This window comes from Nycticebus coucang, chromosome 2, assembly GCF_027406575.1.
Source record: "Nycticebus coucang isolate mNycCou1 chromosome 2, mNycCou1.pri, whole genome shotgun sequence".
In the NCBI taxonomy this organism is placed as follows: domain Eukaryota; kingdom Metazoa; phylum Chordata; class Mammalia; order Primates; family Lorisidae; genus Nycticebus; species Nycticebus coucang.
The window spans coordinates 11957941-11978248 of record NC_069781.1 but is presented as its reverse complement, the minus strand read 5'-3'; the positions used below and the strand labels follow the sequence as shown (position 1 = coordinate 11978248).

Sequence of the window (20308 nt, the reverse complement as noted above, 5' to 3'; positions counted from 1 at the left end):
CACGGAGCTTCGGGTGCCACCCTATTTATTTATTTTTTATTAAGACAGAGTCTCAGGCAGTGCCTATGGCTCAGTGGGCAGAGCACTGGTGCCATATACCAAGGGTGGCGGGTTCAAACCTGGCCCCGGCCAAACTGCAACAAAAAAATAGCCGGGAGTTTTGGTGGTGCCTGTAGTCCCAGCTACTTGGGAGGCTGAGGCAAGGGAATCTCCTAAGCCTAGGAATTGGAGGATGCTGTGAGCTGTGTGACGCCACAGCACTCTACTGTGGGCGATAAAGTGAAACTCTGTCTCTACAAGAAAAATAAAAGGGCGGCATCTGTGGCTCTAAAGTGTAGGGCCTGTGGTTACAAGGCCAGCAATATGCACCGAGGCTGGTGGATTCGAACCCAGCCTGGGCCAGCTAAACAACAATGACAACTGCAACAAGAAAATAGCCGAGGGCAGCGCCTGTGGCTCAGTGAATAGGGCACTGGCCCCATATACCGAGGGTAGTGGGTTAAAACCTGGCCCTGGCCAAACTGCAACAAAAAAAATAACTGGGCGTTGTGGCGGATGCCTGTGGTTCCAGCTACTTGGGAGGCTGAGGCAAGAGAATCACCTAACCCCAAAAGCTGGAGGTTGCTGTGAGCTGTGACGCTACAGCCCTCTACCAAGGGGACAAAGTGAAACTCTGTCTCTAAAAAAAAAAAAAAGATAGAAAATAGCCGGGTGTTGTGGCGGGCAAGAGAATTGCTTCAGGCCAAGAATTTGAGGTTGCTGTGAGCTGTGATGTCACAGTACTCTACCCAGGGTGATATACTGAGACTCTGTCTCAAAAAAAAAAAAAGTCTCACTTTGTGGCCTTTGGTAGAGGGCTGTGGCATCTTAGCTCACAGCAACCTCCAACATTTGGGCTGAAGCAATTCTCTTGTTTCAGCCTCCCAAGTAGCTGGGACTACAGGCGCCCAGCACAAGGCCCAGCTTTTTTTTTTTTTTTGGTAGAGACGGGTTGTGGCTCTGGCTCAGGCTGGTCTCAAACCTCTGAGCTCAGGGCAATCCACCTGACTTGGCCTCCCAGAGTGCTAGGATTACAGGCATAAGCCAACCTGCCCGGCCAGGTATAACTTACTTTATTTTGTAGAAAATGGTAAGTAGTACTAAAATCAGTTATTATAGATTTTCTTTTCTTTGGTATTCTTTAATTTTCTATCTTTTTTCTTTCTTTCTTTCTTTTTTTTTTTAGGACAGAGTCTTAAGCTGTTGCCCTCTGTCAAGTTTGTGGCATCACAGCTCACAGCAATCTCACACTTTTGGCCTGAAGCGATTCTCTTGGCCTCCCAAGTAGCTGAGACTACAGGCTCCCACCACAGTGCTCGGCTATTTTATTATTATAGATTTTCAAAATCTAATTTTTGACTACTTAAAAAAGAAATTATCAAACTTGGAAAATGCTTGCAAATTTTAGGAAAAAAATTTGTTATTGTTAGGTATGCTTAACAGTTATTTAAAAAGTTTTTGATTTTGGCTCGGTGCCCAAGAGTGAGTGGGGTACCAGCCACATACACCAAAACTGGTGGGTTTGAGCCCGGCCCGGGCCTGCTAAACAACAATGACAACTGCAACAAAAAAATACCCAGGCGTTGTGGTGGGTGCCTGTAGTCCCAGCTACTTGGGAGGCTGAGGCAAAAGAATCGCTTAAGCCCCAGAGTTTGAGGTTGCTGTTGAGTTGTGACGCCACGGCACTATACCCAGGGTGACACACTGAGACTGTCTGAAAAAAATAAAAAAAAAAAGTTTTACTTATGCATATTTTACTTACGCTCTTTTTCACAGAGCAACTTGTAGCAATGCAAATACACGTTATTGCAAAGATATACTATTGTGAGCTTCTTATGTTTTGCCTTGGGGATACAGAGGTTTAAGAGGTGCTCTTGGCCTTGAGGTTACCTGTCATTCTTGCTGGAAAGGTAGGAAACAGACATTAAAGATGAAAATACAGGGCGGCGCCTGTGGCTCAGTCGGTAGGGCGCCGGCCCCATATACCGAGGGTGGAGGGTTCAAACCCGGCCCCGGCCAAACTGCAACCAAAAAATAGCCGGGCGTTGTGGCGGGCGCCTGTAGTCCCAGCCACTTGGGAGGCTGAGGCAAGAGAATCGCTTAAGCCCAGGAGTTGGAGGTTGCTGTGAGCTGTGTGAGGCCACGGCACTCTACCAGAGGGCCATAAAGTGAGACTCTGTCTCTACAAAAAAAAAAAAAAAAAACGATGAAAATACAAAAAAAAAAGAAAAAGTTCTAGATTAGCTTCAGGAGTTCAGAGTCAGAATTTATCCTTCAGGGCAAACCATATGGTGAGAAAGGAAGGTTTTATTGAAGTGAGCCTTGGAAATTAGAACAAGTATATAAAATTAGGTCTGATATAAAAATAAACCTGAAGATGAAATGAAAGTAAAAATGGGAAGTTCAGTTTGGCTGGAATAGGCAGGTTTATGTAAGGAAATAGTATAATTTGGTATTGGGGGTTAGATTGAGGCAAGATTTTTCCTTGGCTATTAAGCTAAGGAGTTTGTACATTATCCTCCTTCAATTAAGAAATAATTCAAAATTGTGAACACCTTTATTTTTTCTTAAATTCTTCTGTTTTTTTGTTTTTGAGACAGAGCCTCAAGCTGTCGCCCTGGGTAGAGTACTGCAGCATCACAGCTCATAGCAACCTCCAATTCCTGGGTTTAAGCGATTCTCTTGCCTCAGCCTCCCAAGTGGCTGGGACTAGAGGCGCCCACCACAACACCTGGCTATTTTTCGGTTGTAGTTGTCATTGTTGTTTGGCATCCCTGGGATGGATTCGAACCCGTCAGCTCTGGTGTATGTGGCTGGCACCTTAGCTGCTTGAGCTCCAGGCGCCGAGCCTCTTTAATTCTTTTTATGAAATTTCTAGATGTTATTTTTAATGTTTTTCAGTACAGTGTATTTTAGTTAATATTTGATAATTTAATATTGTTCAGCTCTTCTTTTCCTATCTACCAGAGGACTACATCTTTGTTCTTTCTGTGTATTTCTACCATTGGTTATGTAGTCTGGAATAAGAATGTATCATCAACGTACCTCAATTTCACTTGCATATTCAGCAAATATGTACTGAACTCTTGAGATAGGCCCTGTTTTAGTCAGTGAAGATGACAGCAGGGAACAAATCAGGCAAAAATCCCTCCCTTTATGGAGTTTATGTTTTCTTGGGAAGATGGTTAATACATGAAATAAATAAGTAAAATGTATAGTATGATTAGTGCTAAGGAGAAAAACTAAAGTGGGGAAAGTATGTGGCAGGTCAGAGGTTGGAATTTTAGATAGGACAGCTAAGAAAGATTTCACTGAAGGGGCTGGGCACTGAAGGGGCCAGGCACGGTGGCTCACACCTGTAATCCTAGCGCTCTGGGAGGCTGAAGTGGGTGGATAGCTTGAGCTCACAGAGTTTGAGACCAGCCTGAGCAAAAAGTGATATCCGTGTCTCTACTAAAAATAGAAAAACTGCAGCAAGAGGATTGCTTAAGCCCTAGAGTTGGAGGTTGTGAGCTATGATGCCATGACACTCTACCCAGGGTGATAGCTTGAGACTCTGTCTCCAAAAAAAAAAAAAAAAAAAAGTAGCCGATACTGTGACAAGTGCCTATAGTCCCAGCTACTCAGCAGGCCAAGGGACTCGCTTGAGCCCAGGAATTTGAGGTTGCTGTGAGCTATGATGCAACAGCACTTAACTAAGGGTGATAAAGCGAGACTCTGTCTCAAAGAAAAAAAAAAGACTTCACTGAAGATGACTCAAGTAAAGACCTAAAGGAAGCAAGAATAATGGGTTGTGAGCAAGTGCACAGTTACTGAGGTAGAATTATGCCTGGCATGTTTGAGGGTATGGCTAGAGCAGAAGGAATGAAGGAGACAGCGGTAGAGTGACTTTATTTCCTTGTTTACTTCTGTTGTCTTGGTCAAATTATTAACACACATAGTGCCTACTTTCACTCCTGGTAGGATCCTGATTTGTGTGGTAAGTTAATAATGGTCTCCTGGTAATAATTGGAGGTGAAAGTAAAACAGGTAAATAAGGTGGGGCCACACCATGAAGTCCTGAGGTAAGCTTTTGGAGGATTTTGTGTGTTTGTTTTGTTTGTTTTTGAGGCAGAATCTCTCTGTCATCTGGGCTAGAGTGCAATGACCTCAGCCTTACAGTAACCTCAAACTCCTGAACTCAAGTCATCATCCTGCCTTGGGCTCCCAAGTAGCTTGAGCTACAAGTAACCACCACTATGCCTGGCTAATTTTTCCTTTTTTAGTAGAGGTGGGGTCTCACTCTTACTCAGGCTGGTCCTGAACTTTGATCTCAAGCAGTCCTCTTGTCTTGGCCTCCCAGAGTGCTAGGATTACAGGTTTGAGCTACTACGCAGGTGTTTTGGAGGATTTTGAGTCAGGAGTGATGTCATCTGACTTGTTTTTTAACAGTCTGGTATTGAGAATAGATGAGGGGCTAGGACTGAAGCAAGGAGATCAATTAGGAGGCTGTCATAATAACCCAGGTCAGAGATAAGGTGGTTTAGAGCAGGATAGTAGTAATAAAAACAATGAGCGATAGATAGATTCTGAATATGTTTTGAAGGTAGAGCATCAGGATTTGACAATGGGTTGGATATAGGATATAAGAGAAAGAAAGGAGTCAAGAATGATAATAGAGTTTTTGGCCTGAGCTGTTGCAAGGATGGAGTTGACATTGATTGAGATGGGGAAAGCTGGTTTTATTGTTGTGATTTGTTTTATTGATGCAAGGTAAGGAAATGGGTTTTTTGAGGGGAAAGATGAGTTCAATTTTGGACATGTTAAGTTTGAGATGCCCGTTAGACAACTCAAAGGAGATACAGAGTATTAAGTTGTGTGTATGGATCTGTCACTTGGGAAAGGTACAGGTTGAAGATACTGTAATAATTAGAGAGCTGCCAACATTTTGATCATACTTAAAGCCATGAGACTAAATGCGATTACCTAGGTAGTGGGTACAGATAGAAGAGAAAAGTCTTAATGGGTAAGCCTTGGGGCACTGCAGTGTTTCAAAGTCAGGGAAGATGGGGGAAATAGTAAAGGATACTAAGGCGGAATGGAGAAGATGACAAGGGGAAGACCGTGAAAATAGGGTATCTTGGAAGTCATAGAAAGAGGTCAACCATTTCAGATATTTCTGTTAGGTCAAAAAGAGGAGGAATGATAATTTATGATTGAATTTAGTAATGTATTTGTTTTTGAGACAGGGTCTTATTCTCTTGCCTGGGCTAGTTTTCAGTGGTGCACTCATAGCTCACTGTAGCCTTGAACTGCTGGGCTCGAGCAGTCCTCATGTTATAGCCTTCTGAGTAGATGATTACAGGCATGAGATACCATGTCTGGCAAGGCTGTTTTTTGTGTTTTTTTTGTTTTTGTTTTTGTTTTTTTCATTTGAGACAAGAGTTTCACTTTGTCACCCTTGGTACAGTGCCCTGGTGTCATAGTTCACAGCAACCCCCAACTCTTGGGCTCAAGCAATTCTCTTGCCTCAGCCTCCTGAGTAGCTGGGACTACAGGTGCCTGCCACAATGCCCAGCTAATTTTTTTTAGTTGAGATGGGGGTCTCACTTTTGCTCAGGCTCGGCCTTCCAGAGTACTAGGATAACAGGCTTGAGCCACTGCACTTGGCCTGTTAGTAATATTGTTATTGTTAATTTCATGTTGATATTGTTACTTTTCAGGGGACAAACTAATTTATTTGCTAGTGTTTGAACTTTCCTGTTGTCTTCAGTATGGTAAAATGTTCCTACTAGTAGTTATTTAGTTAAATTTTATTTGTGCTATACCTGGCGACCGTCAACTCCTCTGTGTTGCAGTAGTGTCTTAGATGAACCAAACAACTTTGGTCTTTTTTTTTTTTTTTTTTTTTGAGACAGTGTCTCACTTTGTTTCCTTCAGTAGAGTGCTGTGACTTCACAGCAGACACCAACCTCCAACTCTTGGGCTGAAGTGATTCTCTTGCCTGAACCTCCCAAGTAGCTGCCACAAAGGCTGGCTATTTTTTTGTTGTTGTTTAAGAGATGGGGTCTCACTCTTGCTCAAGGTGGTCCCAAACTAGTGAGCTCAGGCAGTCCACCCACTTCAGCCTCCCAGAGTGCTGGGATTATAGGCATGAGCGGCTCCCCACACAGCCCATAATATTTAATTCTTAATGAGAAATCTGTTTTTTTGTTTGTTTGTTTTTTTTTGAGAGTCTCAGTATGTCACCCTCGGTAGAGTATCATGGTGTCATAGCTCACAGCAACCTCAAACTCGTGGGCTTAAGTGATTCTCTTGTTTCTGTCTCCTGAGTAGCTGGGACTATAGGCCCTGGCTATTTTTTTGGTTGCAGTTGTTGTTTAGTAGGCCCGGGCCGGGCTCAAACCCGGCAGCCTTAGTGTTTGTGGCTGGAGCCCTACTCACTGAACTATAGGTGCTGAGCCTTTAATGAGAAATCTTTATTATTTTATTTTTTTGGAGACATGATCTGTTGCTGGGCTGGAGTGCAGTGGCATCTTCATAGCTCACTGAGCTCAAGAAGTTCACCTGCACCAGCCTCCCAAATAGCTAGGACTATAGGTAAGTGCCACCACACCTAGTTAATATTTCTATTTTTTTGTAGAGACAGAGTCTCGCCAGTATGTCGACCAGGCAGGCTTCATACTCCTGGCCTCTGGCAGTTTTCTAGCCCTGGCCTCCCAAAGTGCTGGGATTATGGATGGGAGCCACTGTACCTGGCCTGAAAAATCTTTTTCTAACTTAGTGACTACTGTGTGATCACACAGTATTAGGTTGTTATCTCTGCCACAGGTGTTTCTTTTGTTTATATAAAACATTTGTGCTCTGGCTTGCATCTTAGGTTCAAGGGTATTGCTTAAATAATAGTGCTTTTTCTTTTCTGAGATAGTCTCACTCTATCACCCTTAGTAGAGTGCTGTGGCGTCATAGTTCACAGGAACCTCAGACTCCTGGGCTCAAGTGATCTTCTTGCCTCAGCCTCCTGAGTAACTGGGACTACAGGTGCCTGCCATGACACCCAGCTGGTTCTTTCTATTTTTGGTAGAAACAGGGTCTCACTCTTGCTCAGGGTGATCTCTGAACTCTTGAGCTCACTCAGTCTACCCGCCTTGGCTCCCAGAGTGTTAGGATTACAGGTGTGCCACCGTGCCTGGTCTGTAGTGCTTTAAAATATGTATGTTGGTTGTATCTGTTTAGCTGCTAGATAAACAAGAACAGTGTGATTTCATTCATTCCTTTTGCAAATGTTTATTCTGTTATTGCTGTAACCCAGGCCCTCTTTCTTCTAGCCCCTGAAATTACAGCTCTGTGTGAATAGAACAGACAAGGCTTGCCCCTAGTGACATTTATCTTTTAGTGGGGAAGCCATACAATAAGCATGATTAATATGCATGTTGATACCTGTAATATAATGCTAGATAGGGGCAAGTAAGAAAGGGGAAGTAGGAAGTGCTATTTTCTGTTTTATAAAGAGTTGTCTGAGAAGGCCTTTCTAAATAGACATTTGAATGGAGATACCTGAGTTTGCAGTGAGGGCATTAGCCTTGCAGCTGTCTGGAGGAATAGTTTTCCAATCAGAGGGATCAGTAAATGAGGAAGCACTGAAGAAGTAGTGCACTTGGCCAGTTCAAGGGACAGCAAGGAGGCAGGTGTGTCTGGCCCTGGATGAACTAGGATAGGATAATAGGAGAGATGACCTTGGACAAGTAGTAGCCAGGGGTAGATCATGTGGAACCTTCAGACTTCATTCTGTTGTAAAATAAAGCCTTTGGATAGTTCCTAACAGGGGAATCAGTTGATTTTAAGTTTAAAGATTCATTCTATAGGGCGGTGCCTGTGGCTCAGTGAGCAGGGCGCCGGCCCCATATACCGAGGGTGGCGGGTTCAAACCCAGCCCTTGCCAAACTGCAACAAGAAAATAGCCGGGTGTTGTGGCGGGCGCCTGTGGTCCCAGCTTCCTGAGAGGCTGAGGCAGGAGAATCGCCTAAGCCCAGGAGTTGGAGGTTGCTGTGAGCTGTGTGACGCCACGGCACTCTACCGAGGGCCATAAAGTGAGACTCTGTCTCTACCAAAAAAAAAAAAAAATTTCACTCTATGCTGTGTAGGGAACAGATTTTAGAAGTACAAGAAAGGAGGAAGCAGGGAGATCAGTTAGGAGCCTGATTATGGATTAGGTGATTATGGATTTCTCTTACCAGGAAAGTGATAATAGTGTTAGTGATGGAGGTGGAGAGAAGCAGTCAGACTTGAGATTTATTACTTACTTACTAATTTTTTTGAGACAGGGTCTCATTTTGTTGCCTGGGCTAGAGTACAATGATACCAGGCTACTTCACAGCAACCTCAAACTTCTGGGCTCAAATGATGTTCTTTTTTTTTGAGACAGAGTCTCACTATGTCGTCCTTGGCAGAGTGTTGTGGCATCACAGCTAACAGCAACCTCAAACTCTTGGGCTCAAGCGATTCTCTTGCCTCAGCCTCCCTAGTAGCTGGGACTATGGGTGCCTGCCACGATGCCTGGCTATTTTTTGTTGTTATTGTTGTTTAGCAGGACTGGGCTGGGTTCGGAGCCCCGGAGCATGTGGCTGGCACCCTACCCACTGAGCTACAGGCACTGCCCCAAATGATCCTTCTTTCTCAGCCTCCAAAGTAGCTAGAACTACAGGCATCCACCACCACACTCAGTTAATTTTTCTTTCTTTCTTTTTTTTTGGTAAATATGGGGTTTCTCTCTTGTTCAGACTGGTCTCAAACTCCTAACCTCAAACTTTCCTTCTGCTTTGGTTTTCCAGAGTGCTAGGATTACAGGTATGAGCCATGAAATTTATTTATTTATTTATTTACTTTTTTTGAGACAGAGTCTCAAGCTTGTTGCCCTAGATGAGTGTTACAATGTCTTAACTCACAGCAACCTCCAACTTTCGGGCTCAAGCTATCCTCTTAGTTTTTCTATTTTTAGTAGAGATGGGGTCTTGCTCTTATTCAGGTGTTCAGGCTGGCCTGGAACCTGTGAGCTCAAGCAATCCCCTGGCCTCGGCCTCCCAGAGTGGTAGGATTATGGGCATGAGCCACTATGCCCAGCCTCATGAGATTGATTTTGAAGGTAGAATCAATAGGAAATGTTGATTGACTGAGCATAATGGCTCATGCCTCTAATCCAAAAAAACCCCAACAAACAAAAAAACTTTAAATTACACAAAGTTTTAAATTTTATCTTTTTACTCTTAGTGATCAGCTTTTGTACCTTTTCCACGTTTGAAGAAAGATGGTGAAGCTGGATATTCATACCCTGGCTCATCACCTGAAGCAGGAACGCTTATATGTAAACTCTGAGAAACAGCTCATTCAGAGGCTCAATGCAGATGTACTTAAGACAGCTGAAAAGTTGTATCGTACTGCATGGATTGCGAAGCAGCAGAGAATAAATTTGGATCGGCTTATCATAACCAGGTAAAGAAAAGATTTTCAGATCTTACATTTTTATGAACCACTATGGTTCTGCTAAGATTGGCTTATCATAACCAGGTAAAGAAAAGATTTGCAGATTTTAAATTTTGTGAACTGCTATGATTCTGTGCTAACTATAAATGAATGACTCAGTTTCCAACACTATACATTGTTTAAGATAGTTTGAATTGACATTAGTGGGTCTTTGCTTATGATACATATAGAGGGCTCAGCGCCTGTGCTCAGTGAGTAGGGTGCTAGCCACATACACCAAGGCTGGCAGGTTTGAGCCTGGCCGGGCCTGCTAAACCGCAGTGACAACTGCAATCAAAAAATAGCTGGGCGTTGTGACAGGCACTTGTAGTTCTGGCTATTTGGCAGGCTGAGGCTGGAGAATTAAGAGTGCGAGGTTACTGTGAGCTGTGATGCCACAACACTACTGAGGGCGACATAGTGAGACTCTATCTCAAAAAAGAAAAAAAAATACAAGTTTATTTTTTTAGTTAACTTCGGCACTAATATAGAAAATTATAACTTAAGCATTATCATTTTGTGCCACATCAATTAGTTTTGTGTCTTTGTATTTTTGTGTCTCTTTATTTATTTTTTTTATTTTGCAGTTTTTGGCCAGGGCTGGGTTTGAACCCACCACCTCTGGCATATGGGGCCAGTGCCCTACTCCTTTGAGCTACAGGCACCACGTGTGTCTCTTTATTTTAAAGAGCAAATTATCCTGTGTTCTATTTTCCTCCTTAGTAATATTTCTATATACATTTCTTTTTTTTTTTTTTTTTTTTTGAGGTGGAGTCTCAAGCTGTCACCCTGGTAGAGTGCTATGGCATCTCTGCTCACAGCAACCTCAAACTCTTGGGCTCAAGCGATTCTCTTGCCTCAGCCTCCCAAGTAGCTGAGACTACAGGCACCCGCCACAATGCCTGGCTGTTTTTTGGTTATAGTTGTCATTGTTGTTTGGTGGGCCCGGGCTGGATTTGAATCTGCCAGCTCCCATGTATGTGACTTGCACCTTAGCTGCTTGAGCTACAGGTGGTAAGCCATCCATTTCTTTCTTTTTTTTTTTTTTAGACAGAGTCTCAAGCTGTTGCCCTGGGTAGAGTGCTGGGGCATCACAGCTTACAGTAACTTCAAAATCTTGGGCTTAAATGTTTCTCTTGCCTCAGCCTCCCAAGAAGCTGGGACTACAGGCGCCTGTCACAATGTCCAGCTATTTTTTTGTTACAGTTGTCATATTATTGTTTAGCAGGCCCGGGCTGGGTTTGAATCCACCAGCCCGGTGTATGTTGCCAGTGCCCTAAGCACTAAGCTACAGCGCCCAGCCACACATGGATGTTTTATTGTGTTAATATCTCATTGTTCTATTATTCTAAGAAGAAAATCTTTAGCTGTAAGGATAGTGGTGCTCAGGTATAATATTAAGAAAGGAAGCCAGACACAAAAAAATACATACTATATGGTTGTATTTGTAAGAAATTAAAAGAGAGGCAGGACTGATCTTTGGTAATGGAAATCAGAGTAATGGTTATTTCTTGGGCTCGGGAGGGTGGGATTGACTGGGAAAGGGCATATGGAAACATTCTAGTGAGTTTAAAATGTTCCGCATTTTCATAGGAGTGTGGTAGTTATATGGGTGCATAGGTATGTAAAAATTGATTAAGATGAACACTTGAGATTTTTACACCTTGCTATATTTTTACCTCAATAAAAATAAGAATAGTGCTGCTGTGATCATTGTATTTTTTTTTTTTTTTTTTGTATAGACAGAGTCTCACTTTACCACCCACAGTAGAGTGCCATAATGTCACACGGCTCACAGCAACCTCCAGCTCTTAGGCTTAGGCTATTCTCTTGCCTCAGCCTCCCGAGCAGCTGGGACCACAGGCGTCTGCCACAACACCTGGCTATTTTTTTGTTGCAGTTTGGCCGGGGCTGGGTTTGAACCCGCTATCCTTGGTATGGCGCCCTAGTCACTGAGCCACAGGCGCCACCCAACATAGTATTTTTTTCTCTTATCATTTGGGCTTATTATATTAGGATTTGTTTCTAGAAGTAAAAAGCCTGGTTGAAGGATATCATTCTATATCGCATTATATACTGACACATTGCTGTTGCGTAAGGTTGAACAATATGCTTGATATAGACTTAGATTTGATTATATTTTAGTACTTGAATATTTGCAAACCTTCTTGTACCCAGAATAAGCAGTTTAACTGTAGCTAATTTTATTTATTTATTATTAATTACTTTATTACTTTTTTTTTTGGGTGGGGCTGGGTTTGAACCCGCCACCTCCGGCATATGGGGCCGGCACCCTATTACTGAGCCACAGGCGTGTAGTTTTTTAGACAGAGTCTCATTTTGTTGTCCTTGATAGAGTACTGTGGTGTCATAGCTTACACTAACTTTAAACTCTTGGGCTTAAGAGATCCTCTTGCCTCAGTTTTTCATTTTTAGTAGAGATGGGAGTGAGGGGGGTATCTCACTCTTTTTCAGGCTGGTCTCGAACTCATGAGCTCCAGCGATCCAACTGCCTGGGCCTCCCAGAATGCTAGAATTACAGGTGTGAGCCACTGCATCCAGCCTAACTGTAGTCAAAATTTTTTTTTTTTTTTTTTTTTTGAGACAGAGCCTCAAGTTGTCGCCCTGGGGTAGAGTGCTATGGCATCACTGCTCACAGCAACCTCCAATTCCTGGGCTCAAGCGAGTCTCCTGCCTCTGCCTTCCAAGTACCTGTGACTACAGGCGCCCGCCATAATGCCCAGCTATTTTTTTGTTGCAGCCGCCGTTGTTTGGCGGGCCGGGGTTGGATTTGAACCTGCCAGTTCAGGTGTATGTGGCTGGCGCCTTAGCCGCTTGAGCCACAAGTGCTGAGCAAACTGTAGTTAATTTTAAATTTAATTTGTAAGAGCTGGACAATAGTTGCTCAAACATGCAAATTGATACCTTTCATTGAACTTGATTTAATATGAGGGAATTGTCCTTTGTACTTTTTTTTTTGTAGAGACAGAGTATCATTTTATCACCCTTGGTAGAGCACCATGGCATCATACTGCTCACAGCAACCTCCAACTCCTGGGCTTAGGTGATTCTCTTGCCTCAGCCTCCCAAGTAGCTGGGACTACAGGCGCCTGCCACAACGCCCGGCTATTTTTTTTTTGTTGTTGTTGTTGCAGTTCGGCTGGGGTCTGATTTGAACTCGCCACCCTTGGTATATGGGGCCAGTGCCCTACCCACTGAGCCACAGGTGCCGCCCTTCTTTGTACTTTTTACTTTTGTCTTTTTCTACTCATTCAGATACTGTTAGTCTAAAAGGTTTTAGGGAACGGTCAAAGCTCAGCAGCTGGGTGTCCCAGAGGTTGCTGGGTCCTGGGCCACAGCAGCAGCAGCTCTTGCCTCTTTCTTTAGTCTTTGTTTTTCCTCTTTGAGGCGCTTGCGCTGCTGCTTCTCTAGGTCCTGTAGCAGCTCTTGGTAGCGGGCGCTCCTTGGGTCCACATGGTAGCCCAGGCGCTCCTGGGCCTCAGGAGCTTGAAGCTGGGCCCTTCTCTCCTTGTCAGCCTGTGCCTTCTCCCTGCTGCTGCCACCGCCAGTTCTCAATCATCTGTGGCATCTTGGCCATGCACTCTGCAATGTGCTGCTCTGTCAATCTACCGCAAGCAGATCCCGGTGGCTACCTTTTAGCAGTTTCTAATAGTGATCTCATTGTTGGGACTAAATCACTTCACATTTCTGTGTTTCAGTATAGTATATATATTATAATTGCCATCATATTATTTTGCTTATTTGCTCATTTTTTTAGTGCCGAAGCTTCTCCTGCGGAATGTTGCCAGCATGCCAAGATTTTGGAAGATACACAGTTTGTTGATGGATATAAGCAGTTGGGATTTCAGGAGACTGCTTATGGAGAATTCTTGAGTCGATTAAGGGAAAATCCTCGTCTTATTGCCTCTTCTTTGGTTGCTGGAGAGAAGCTTAATCAGGAGAATACACAAAGTGTTATTTACACAGTTTTTACCTCCCTGTATGGCAACTGCATTATGCAAGAAGATGAAAGCTACCTCCTTCAGGTTTTGAGATACTTGATTGAATTTGAACTTAAGGAAAGTGACAACCCCAGGCGACTTTTGAGGAGAGGAACTTGTGCCTTCAGTATCTTATTTAAACTTTTTTCTGAAGGACTGTTTTCTGCCAAACTGTTCCTCACAGCTACTTTACATGAGCCAATCATGCAGCTGCTTGTTGAAGATGAAGATCACTTGGAAACAGATCCTAATAAGCTAATTGAGAGGTTCTCCCCATCTCAACAGGAAAAACTCTTCGGGGAGAAAGGGTCAGATAGATTCAGGCAAAAAGTTCAAGAGATGGTAGAGTCCAATGAAGCCAAACTAGTGGCTTTGGTGAACAAATTTATTGGTTATCTGAAACAGAACACATACTGCTTTCCACATAGTTTGAGGTGGATTGTGTCACAGATGTACAAAACTCTCTCCTGTGTAGATAGACTGGAAGTTGGGGAGGTCAGGGCAATGTGTACTGATCTCTTGTTGGCCTGCTTCATTTGTCCTGCAGTGGTCAATCCAGAACAGTATGGAATAATTTCTGATGCTCCTATTAATGAAGTGGCACGATTTAATCTGATGCAGGTATGCTTTTGCTGTTACTATTAATGTGACATTTACTTTAAAATCGGTTGGATTCTGGGGGTGGGAACAAAAAATACGATAACAGTGTTTATACATTCTTACCATTCTTTTTTTTCAAACTGTCTTAAATATTTGATTCTTATGATATAAAAGCAATCATATTGGGATTTTAAATTATTGTAGTCATAAAACACTTTCGGCTAGTTTTTAAATGGGAATCCTCACACATTTGAATGTATAGTTTCTAGAACAGTCCACTATCCCTTTTCTTTAATTTCAAAATCTACCATGATTGAAAATCATCATGGCACTCTACTATACTTCCTTTGGTAGCAAAAGCTAAGCTGAGCTAACTTGAGGCTATTCATTAATTGTTACTCCATTTAGTATTAGTGATACCCGTGTTTTGTAGAAATGTTAATATGTTTGATTACAGGGTACCACCTGAGTATTAGAAATGATAATATATGCACTAAATTATCTTGATTACTTACTATTAACTTGAAGTAGTTTAATGAGTGAGTCAGCTTTTACAATTAATTAAAAAATTACTCTTTTTTTTTTTTGGGCGGCGCCTGTGGCTCAGTGAGCAGGGTGCCGGCCCCATATACCGAGGGTGGCGGGTTCAAACCCAGCCCCGGCCAAACTGCAACAAAAAAATAGCTGGGCATTGTGGCGGGCGCCTATAGTCCCAGCTACTCGGGAGGCTGAGGCAGGAGAATCGCCTAAGCCCAGGAGTTGGAGGTTGCTGTGAGCTGTGTGACGCCACGGCACTCTACCGAGGGCAATAAAGTGAAACTCTGTCTCTACAAAAAAAAAAAAAAAGAAATTTTTTTTTTTTTTTACTGATTTTGAGAACATTGTTTTAATTTGTAATTTCAGCCCCTCCCTCTCAATACATTATTTTTAAGAGTTCTAATAAAGCAGTGCTTCTTGACCGGTAGTCCTAGTAAAAAATTTCTTTTTTTTATGTAGAGACAGAGTCTCACTGTACCGCCCTCGGGTAGAGTGCCGTGGCGTCACACGGCTCACAGCAACCTCCAACTCTTGGGCTTACGCGATTCTCTTGCCTCAGCCTCCTGAGCAGCTGGGACCACAGGCGCCCGCCACAACGCCCGGCTATTTTTTTTTTTTTTTTGGTTGCAGTTTGGCCGGGGCCGGGCTCGAACCCACCACCCTCGGCATATGGGGCCAGCGCCCTACTCACTGAGCCACAGGCGCATGAAAAGTACAATATCCAGGCAGCGCCTGTGGCTCAGTGGGTAGGGTGCTGGACCCATATACCAAGGGTGGCAGGATCAAATCTGGCCCCGGCCAAACTGCAACAAAAAATTAGCAACGGGCGGTGCCTGTGGCTCAGTCGGTAAGGTGCCAGCCCCATATACCGAGAGTGGCGGGTTCAAACCCGGCCCCGGCCAAACTGCAACCAAAAAATAGCTGGGCGTTGTGGCGGGTGCCTGTAGTCCCAGCTACTTGGGAGGCTGAGGCAAGGGAATCGCTTAAGCCCAGGAGTTGGAGGTTGCTGTGAGCTGTGTGACGCCACGGCACTCTACCGAGGGCCATGAAGTGAGACTCTGTCTCTACCAAAAAAAAAACAAAAAATTAGCCATGTGTTGTGGCAGGTGCCTGTAGTCCCAGCTACTTGGGAGGCTGAGGCAAGAGAATCGCCTAAGTCCAGGAGTTGGAGGTTGTTGTGAGCTGAGATGCCACAGCAGTCTACCAAGGGCAATAAAGTGAGACTCTGTCTCTATGAAAAAAAAAAAAAGAAAGAAAAGTACAATATCCAACAAATGCATTATACTTTTACTTCCTAATCTTAATAATCACGTATGTTAAAAGTCAAAGCAAAATTTTCTACTTCATCTCTGTAACTCTTAACCTAAAAATTGTAAAAAGTGACATAAAAAAGCATTTTTTATTGAGCACCCTATCTTGTATGCCCAGTCAGGTGGTGCAAATATGAACATGTAACATTTTTAGGTTAGAAATTCTGTCATAGAGAGGAATTTGTGAGTCTCTATAGCTTATTTCTCTCCGCCACTGCTTTGGGTTTCAGGTTGGCCGTCTGTTGCAGCAGTTGGCAATGACTGGCTGTGAAGAGGGAGATCCTCGAACAAAAAGCAGCCTTGGAAAATTTGACAAAGTAAGAATGAATACTCTGTATAATACTGTTTATAGAATATTCTCCCTAAGTAATTGCGAACATAACTGTTGTCTTTATAAATCTTCTCCTTAGGCGATGATTAAATTCAATGTTCTTTTAATTAAGACTGGCGTGGTGGCTCAATGGCTGTAGTCCTAGCACTCTGGGAGGCAGAGGTGGGTGGATTACCTGAGCATGAGTTTGAGACCAGCCTGAGCAAGAGTTGAGACTTACATCTCTAAAAAAATAATAGCCAGGTGCTGTGGCGGGCATCTATTGTCCCAGGTACCAAGGAGGCTGAGGCAGGAGAATTGCTTTGAGCCCAAGAGTTTAAGGTTGGTGTGAGCTATGGCACCATGGCACTCTACCCAGGGCAACAAAAGTTTAAAGCAGCAGTTCTCAACCTGTGGGTCGCAACCCCTTTGGGGGTCGAATGACCCTTTCACAGGGGTCGCCTAAGACCATCCTGCATATCAGATATTTACATTACGATTCATAACAGTAGCAAAATTATAGTTATGAAGTAGCAACAAAAATAATTTTGTGGTTGGGGGGGTCACCACAACATGAGGAACTGTATTAAAGGATCATGGCATTAGGAAGGTTGAGAACCACTGATTTAAAGGAAGATGTCACTAAAGATTATCAACTCTCACAGAAGTGTTACAGAGATGCTATCATAATGAGGATCAAAGAACTATTAAGAGTATTTTAGGCGTCTTTGCCTACTTGTCCTGGCAATGGAGGCCTGTTTGCAGATAGCGGACATATCTTGTTCTGTAAGCCTATATCTTGGCCTTAACTCTATAAACCCACCTTTCTCTTCCTCAATAAACTTTGTTCTATGCTTACCTTAAAAAAAAAGGTGGCAGGGTACAGTGGCTCATGTCTGTAATCCTAGCACTTTGGGAGGCCAAGGCAGGTGGATTGCCTGACCTTATGAGTTCAAGACCAGCCTGTGTAAGATTGAGACCTAATTTCCATTAAAAATAGAAAAAACTATCCAGGTGTTGTGGTGGGTGCCTATAGTCCCAGCTACTTAGGAGGCTAAGACAAGAGGATCACTTAAGCCCACGAGTTTCAGGTTGTTGTGAGCTATGATGCTCTACCCAGGGCAACAGAGTGAGACTCTTGTCTCAAAAAAAAAAAAAAACAAACAAAAAATAAAAGAGTTTTATTTTTATTTATTCATTTATTTTTGAGACAGATTCTTGCTCTATCACCTTGGCTAGAGTATAGTGGTGTCGTCTCAGCTCACTGCACCTCAAGCTCCTGGGCTCAAGCAATCCTCCTTCCTCAGCTCCCTGAATAGGTGGGACCCTAGGGGCATACCACCATGCCAAGCTAATTTTTCTATTTTTCATAGAGATAAGGTCTGACTCTTGTTCAGGCTGGTCTTGAACTCCTGACCTCAAGCCAACCTCTCACCTTGTCCTCCCAAAGTGCTGAATTATAGTCTGAGCCACCTCACCCAGGCCAAGATTATTTTTAAAAGTTTGTTTTTTAAAGATTGTATTTGATCAGATCCATAGATGTGTGAATCAGCAATAATTGTATAATTTTAAGTGTATTCCATAAGTTAACATTAATAGCATTATTCAGTTAATTTAGTTAAATAAGATTTTAGTCAGTCATATTTAGAATGGTCTTTACATTCATCCTTGTTTAAAATTCAGGGATCAGGGCTTAGTGCCTGTAGCTCAGCGCCTAGGGTGCCAACCACATACACCGGAGCTGGTGGGTTCCAACACAGCCCAGGCCTGCCAAAACAATAATGACACCACCACTACCAACAACAAAAAAATAGCTGGGCGTTGTAGTCCCGCTAGTTCGGGCTAAATCACTTAAGCCCAAGAGTTTGAGGTTGCTGTGACCTATGATGCCATCACACTCTATCCAGGGTGACAGCTTGAGACCCTTGTCTCAAAAGTAAATAAATAAAATTCAGAGATCACACAGTGAAATTTGCCTCCCACCTCTCGTCTCCAGCCCTCATTTTCTCCGGTAAAGTTTTTTTGTTTGTTTGTTTGTTTGTTTGTTTGAAACCGAGTTTTACTTTGTTGCCCTCGGTAGAGTGCTATGGCATCATAGCTCATAGCAACCTCAAACTCTTGGGCTCAAGCCATCTTCTTGCCTCAGCCTCCTGAGTAGCTGGGATTACAGGCACCTGCCACCTTGCCTGGGATTCTGTAAAGAATCTTGATGTTATTATCATTTGTGTCTCCTTCTGGAAGTCTCTCTCTCTATATATATATACAAGCAATTTTTTTTTTCTTTTTTGAGACAAACTCTTACTTTGTTGCCTTTGGTAGAGTGCCGGGATGTCTTAGCTCACAGCAACCTCAGACTCTTGGCTTCAAGCAATTCTCTTGCCCCTGCATCCCAAGTACCTGGACTACAGGCACCCTCCACAATGTCCGGCTATTTTTAGAGATGGGGTATCACTCTTGCTCAGGCTAGTCTCGAACCTGTGAGCTCAGGCAATCCACCCTTCTCAGCCTCCCAGAGTGCTAGGATTATAGGCATGAACCACCTTACCTGTCACACAAGCAAATTTTTAAATATAGTGTGTTCCCCTACCTGCTCCGCCTCTCCCTTTTCAGAAATGGGAGCAGCATGTGTATACTGTTGTGTACTGTGTGTGTTTTCTTAGCAGAGTATCTTGGAGATTATTCTGTATCATTACCTAAAGAGTTTACTTTTTTCAAATGTTGGATAAAATATAATTTTTGAGGCATTAAATTTTTTGTGTGTTTGTCCATCCTAATCAGAAATTTTGTTCCAGTATTTTAAATAGGAAGTATTTTACTGTGATCTTCTCCTGTTTTAACAGAGCTGTGTTGCTGCTTTCCTTGATGTTGTGATTGGGGGCCGTGCAGTGGAGACCCCTCCAATGTCTTCTGTTAATCTTCTGGAAGGGTTGAGCAGAACTGTGGTCTATATAACCTACAGTCAGCTTATTGCTCTGGTAATGGCTTTATTGTTTAATAGGATTTTCTCCTGTTAAAAAGTCTTTTAGCTAAGTAGATAGAGATGTAGATGAATATATGGTGTGAGAAATACATGTTGTGTTTGAAATACTGATTTCACTAGCTAATGTCCTTTGTCAGGTGAATTTTATGAAGAGTGTGATGTCTGGAGATCAACTGAGAGAAGATAGAATGGCTCTTGACAATTTATTGGCAAACCTGCCCCAGGCCAAGCCAGGAAAAAGCAGCAGTTTGGAAATGACTCCCTACAGCACTCCCCAGCTGTCTCCAGCAACCACTCCAGCAAATAAAAAGAATCGACTACCTATAGGTAAAGAGAATGTTTCATATTGGAGCTTTCCTTTAAATCTATAATATTTATTATATTAATAATCGGTATATATTAATATGTATTATTGCTCAGTGTTTTGGAATATAGTTTCAATTACTATGGAAAGTGTTTCTTTTCATGGTTACTAATAAAATTTCAATTTTTAAAAATTATACTAAGTTAAAGTTTATGAATAGGCATTAGTTGTTTTAGACATACTTTTCATAATTAATTGAAAATTAATTTAAAATTTTAATCTCTTAGCTGGGTGTGATGGCTCATGCCTATAATCTTAGCACTTTGGGAGACTGAGGTGGACAATTGCTAGAGGCCAGGTGTTTTAGATCAGTGTGGGCAGCATATAGAGACTGTCTCTACAAAGAAAAAAAAAAATAGCTGGGCACGGTGGTGCATGCCTGTAGTCCAGCTATTCAGGAGGTTAAGGCAGGAAGACCTCTTGAAGCCAGGACTTTGAGGTTATACTGAGTGATGATCATGCTGTTATACTCCAGTCTGAGTGACAGAGCAAGACCGTGGTCTTGTGTGTGTGTGTGTGTGTGTGTGTGTATATGTTTAATTAATTATTTTCATTATTTTTTTTTTGAGAAGAGTCTCATTTTGTTGCCCTCAGTAGAGTGCCATGGCGTCATAGCTCCCAGCCACCTGAAACTCTTAGGCTCAAGGATTCTTTTTTTTTTTTTTTTGT

The 20308-nt window shown here is 42.8% G+C and overlaps 1 protein-coding gene across 5 annotated transcripts in view; it reads left to right on the top strand.

Annotated features, from left to right (window-relative positions):
- The window catches only part of GAPVD1 (GTPase activating protein and VPS9 domains 1), a 96611-nt gene that overhangs the window by 21570 nt on the left and 54733 nt on the right, over positions 1–20308 (top strand). For 4 of the 5 annotated variants that reach the window (XM_053562479.1, XM_053562498.1, XM_053562486.1 and 1 more), the window contains exons 2-6: positions 9286–9507; positions 13316–14159; positions 16216–16302; positions 19136–19270; positions 19413–19602. In XM_053562479.1, the coding sequence (XP_053418454.1) occupies positions 9323–9507; positions 13316–14159; positions 16216–16302; positions 19136–19270; positions 19413–19602 (1441 nt within the window). In that variant the 5' untranslated portion in view covers positions 9286–9322. Of the gene's footprint in view, positions 1–9285; positions 9508–9572; positions 9583–13315; positions 14160–16215; positions 16303–19135; positions 19271–19412; positions 19603–20308 lie in introns of those variants that run through there. The other variant, XM_053562507.1, reaches the window with a different exon arrangement.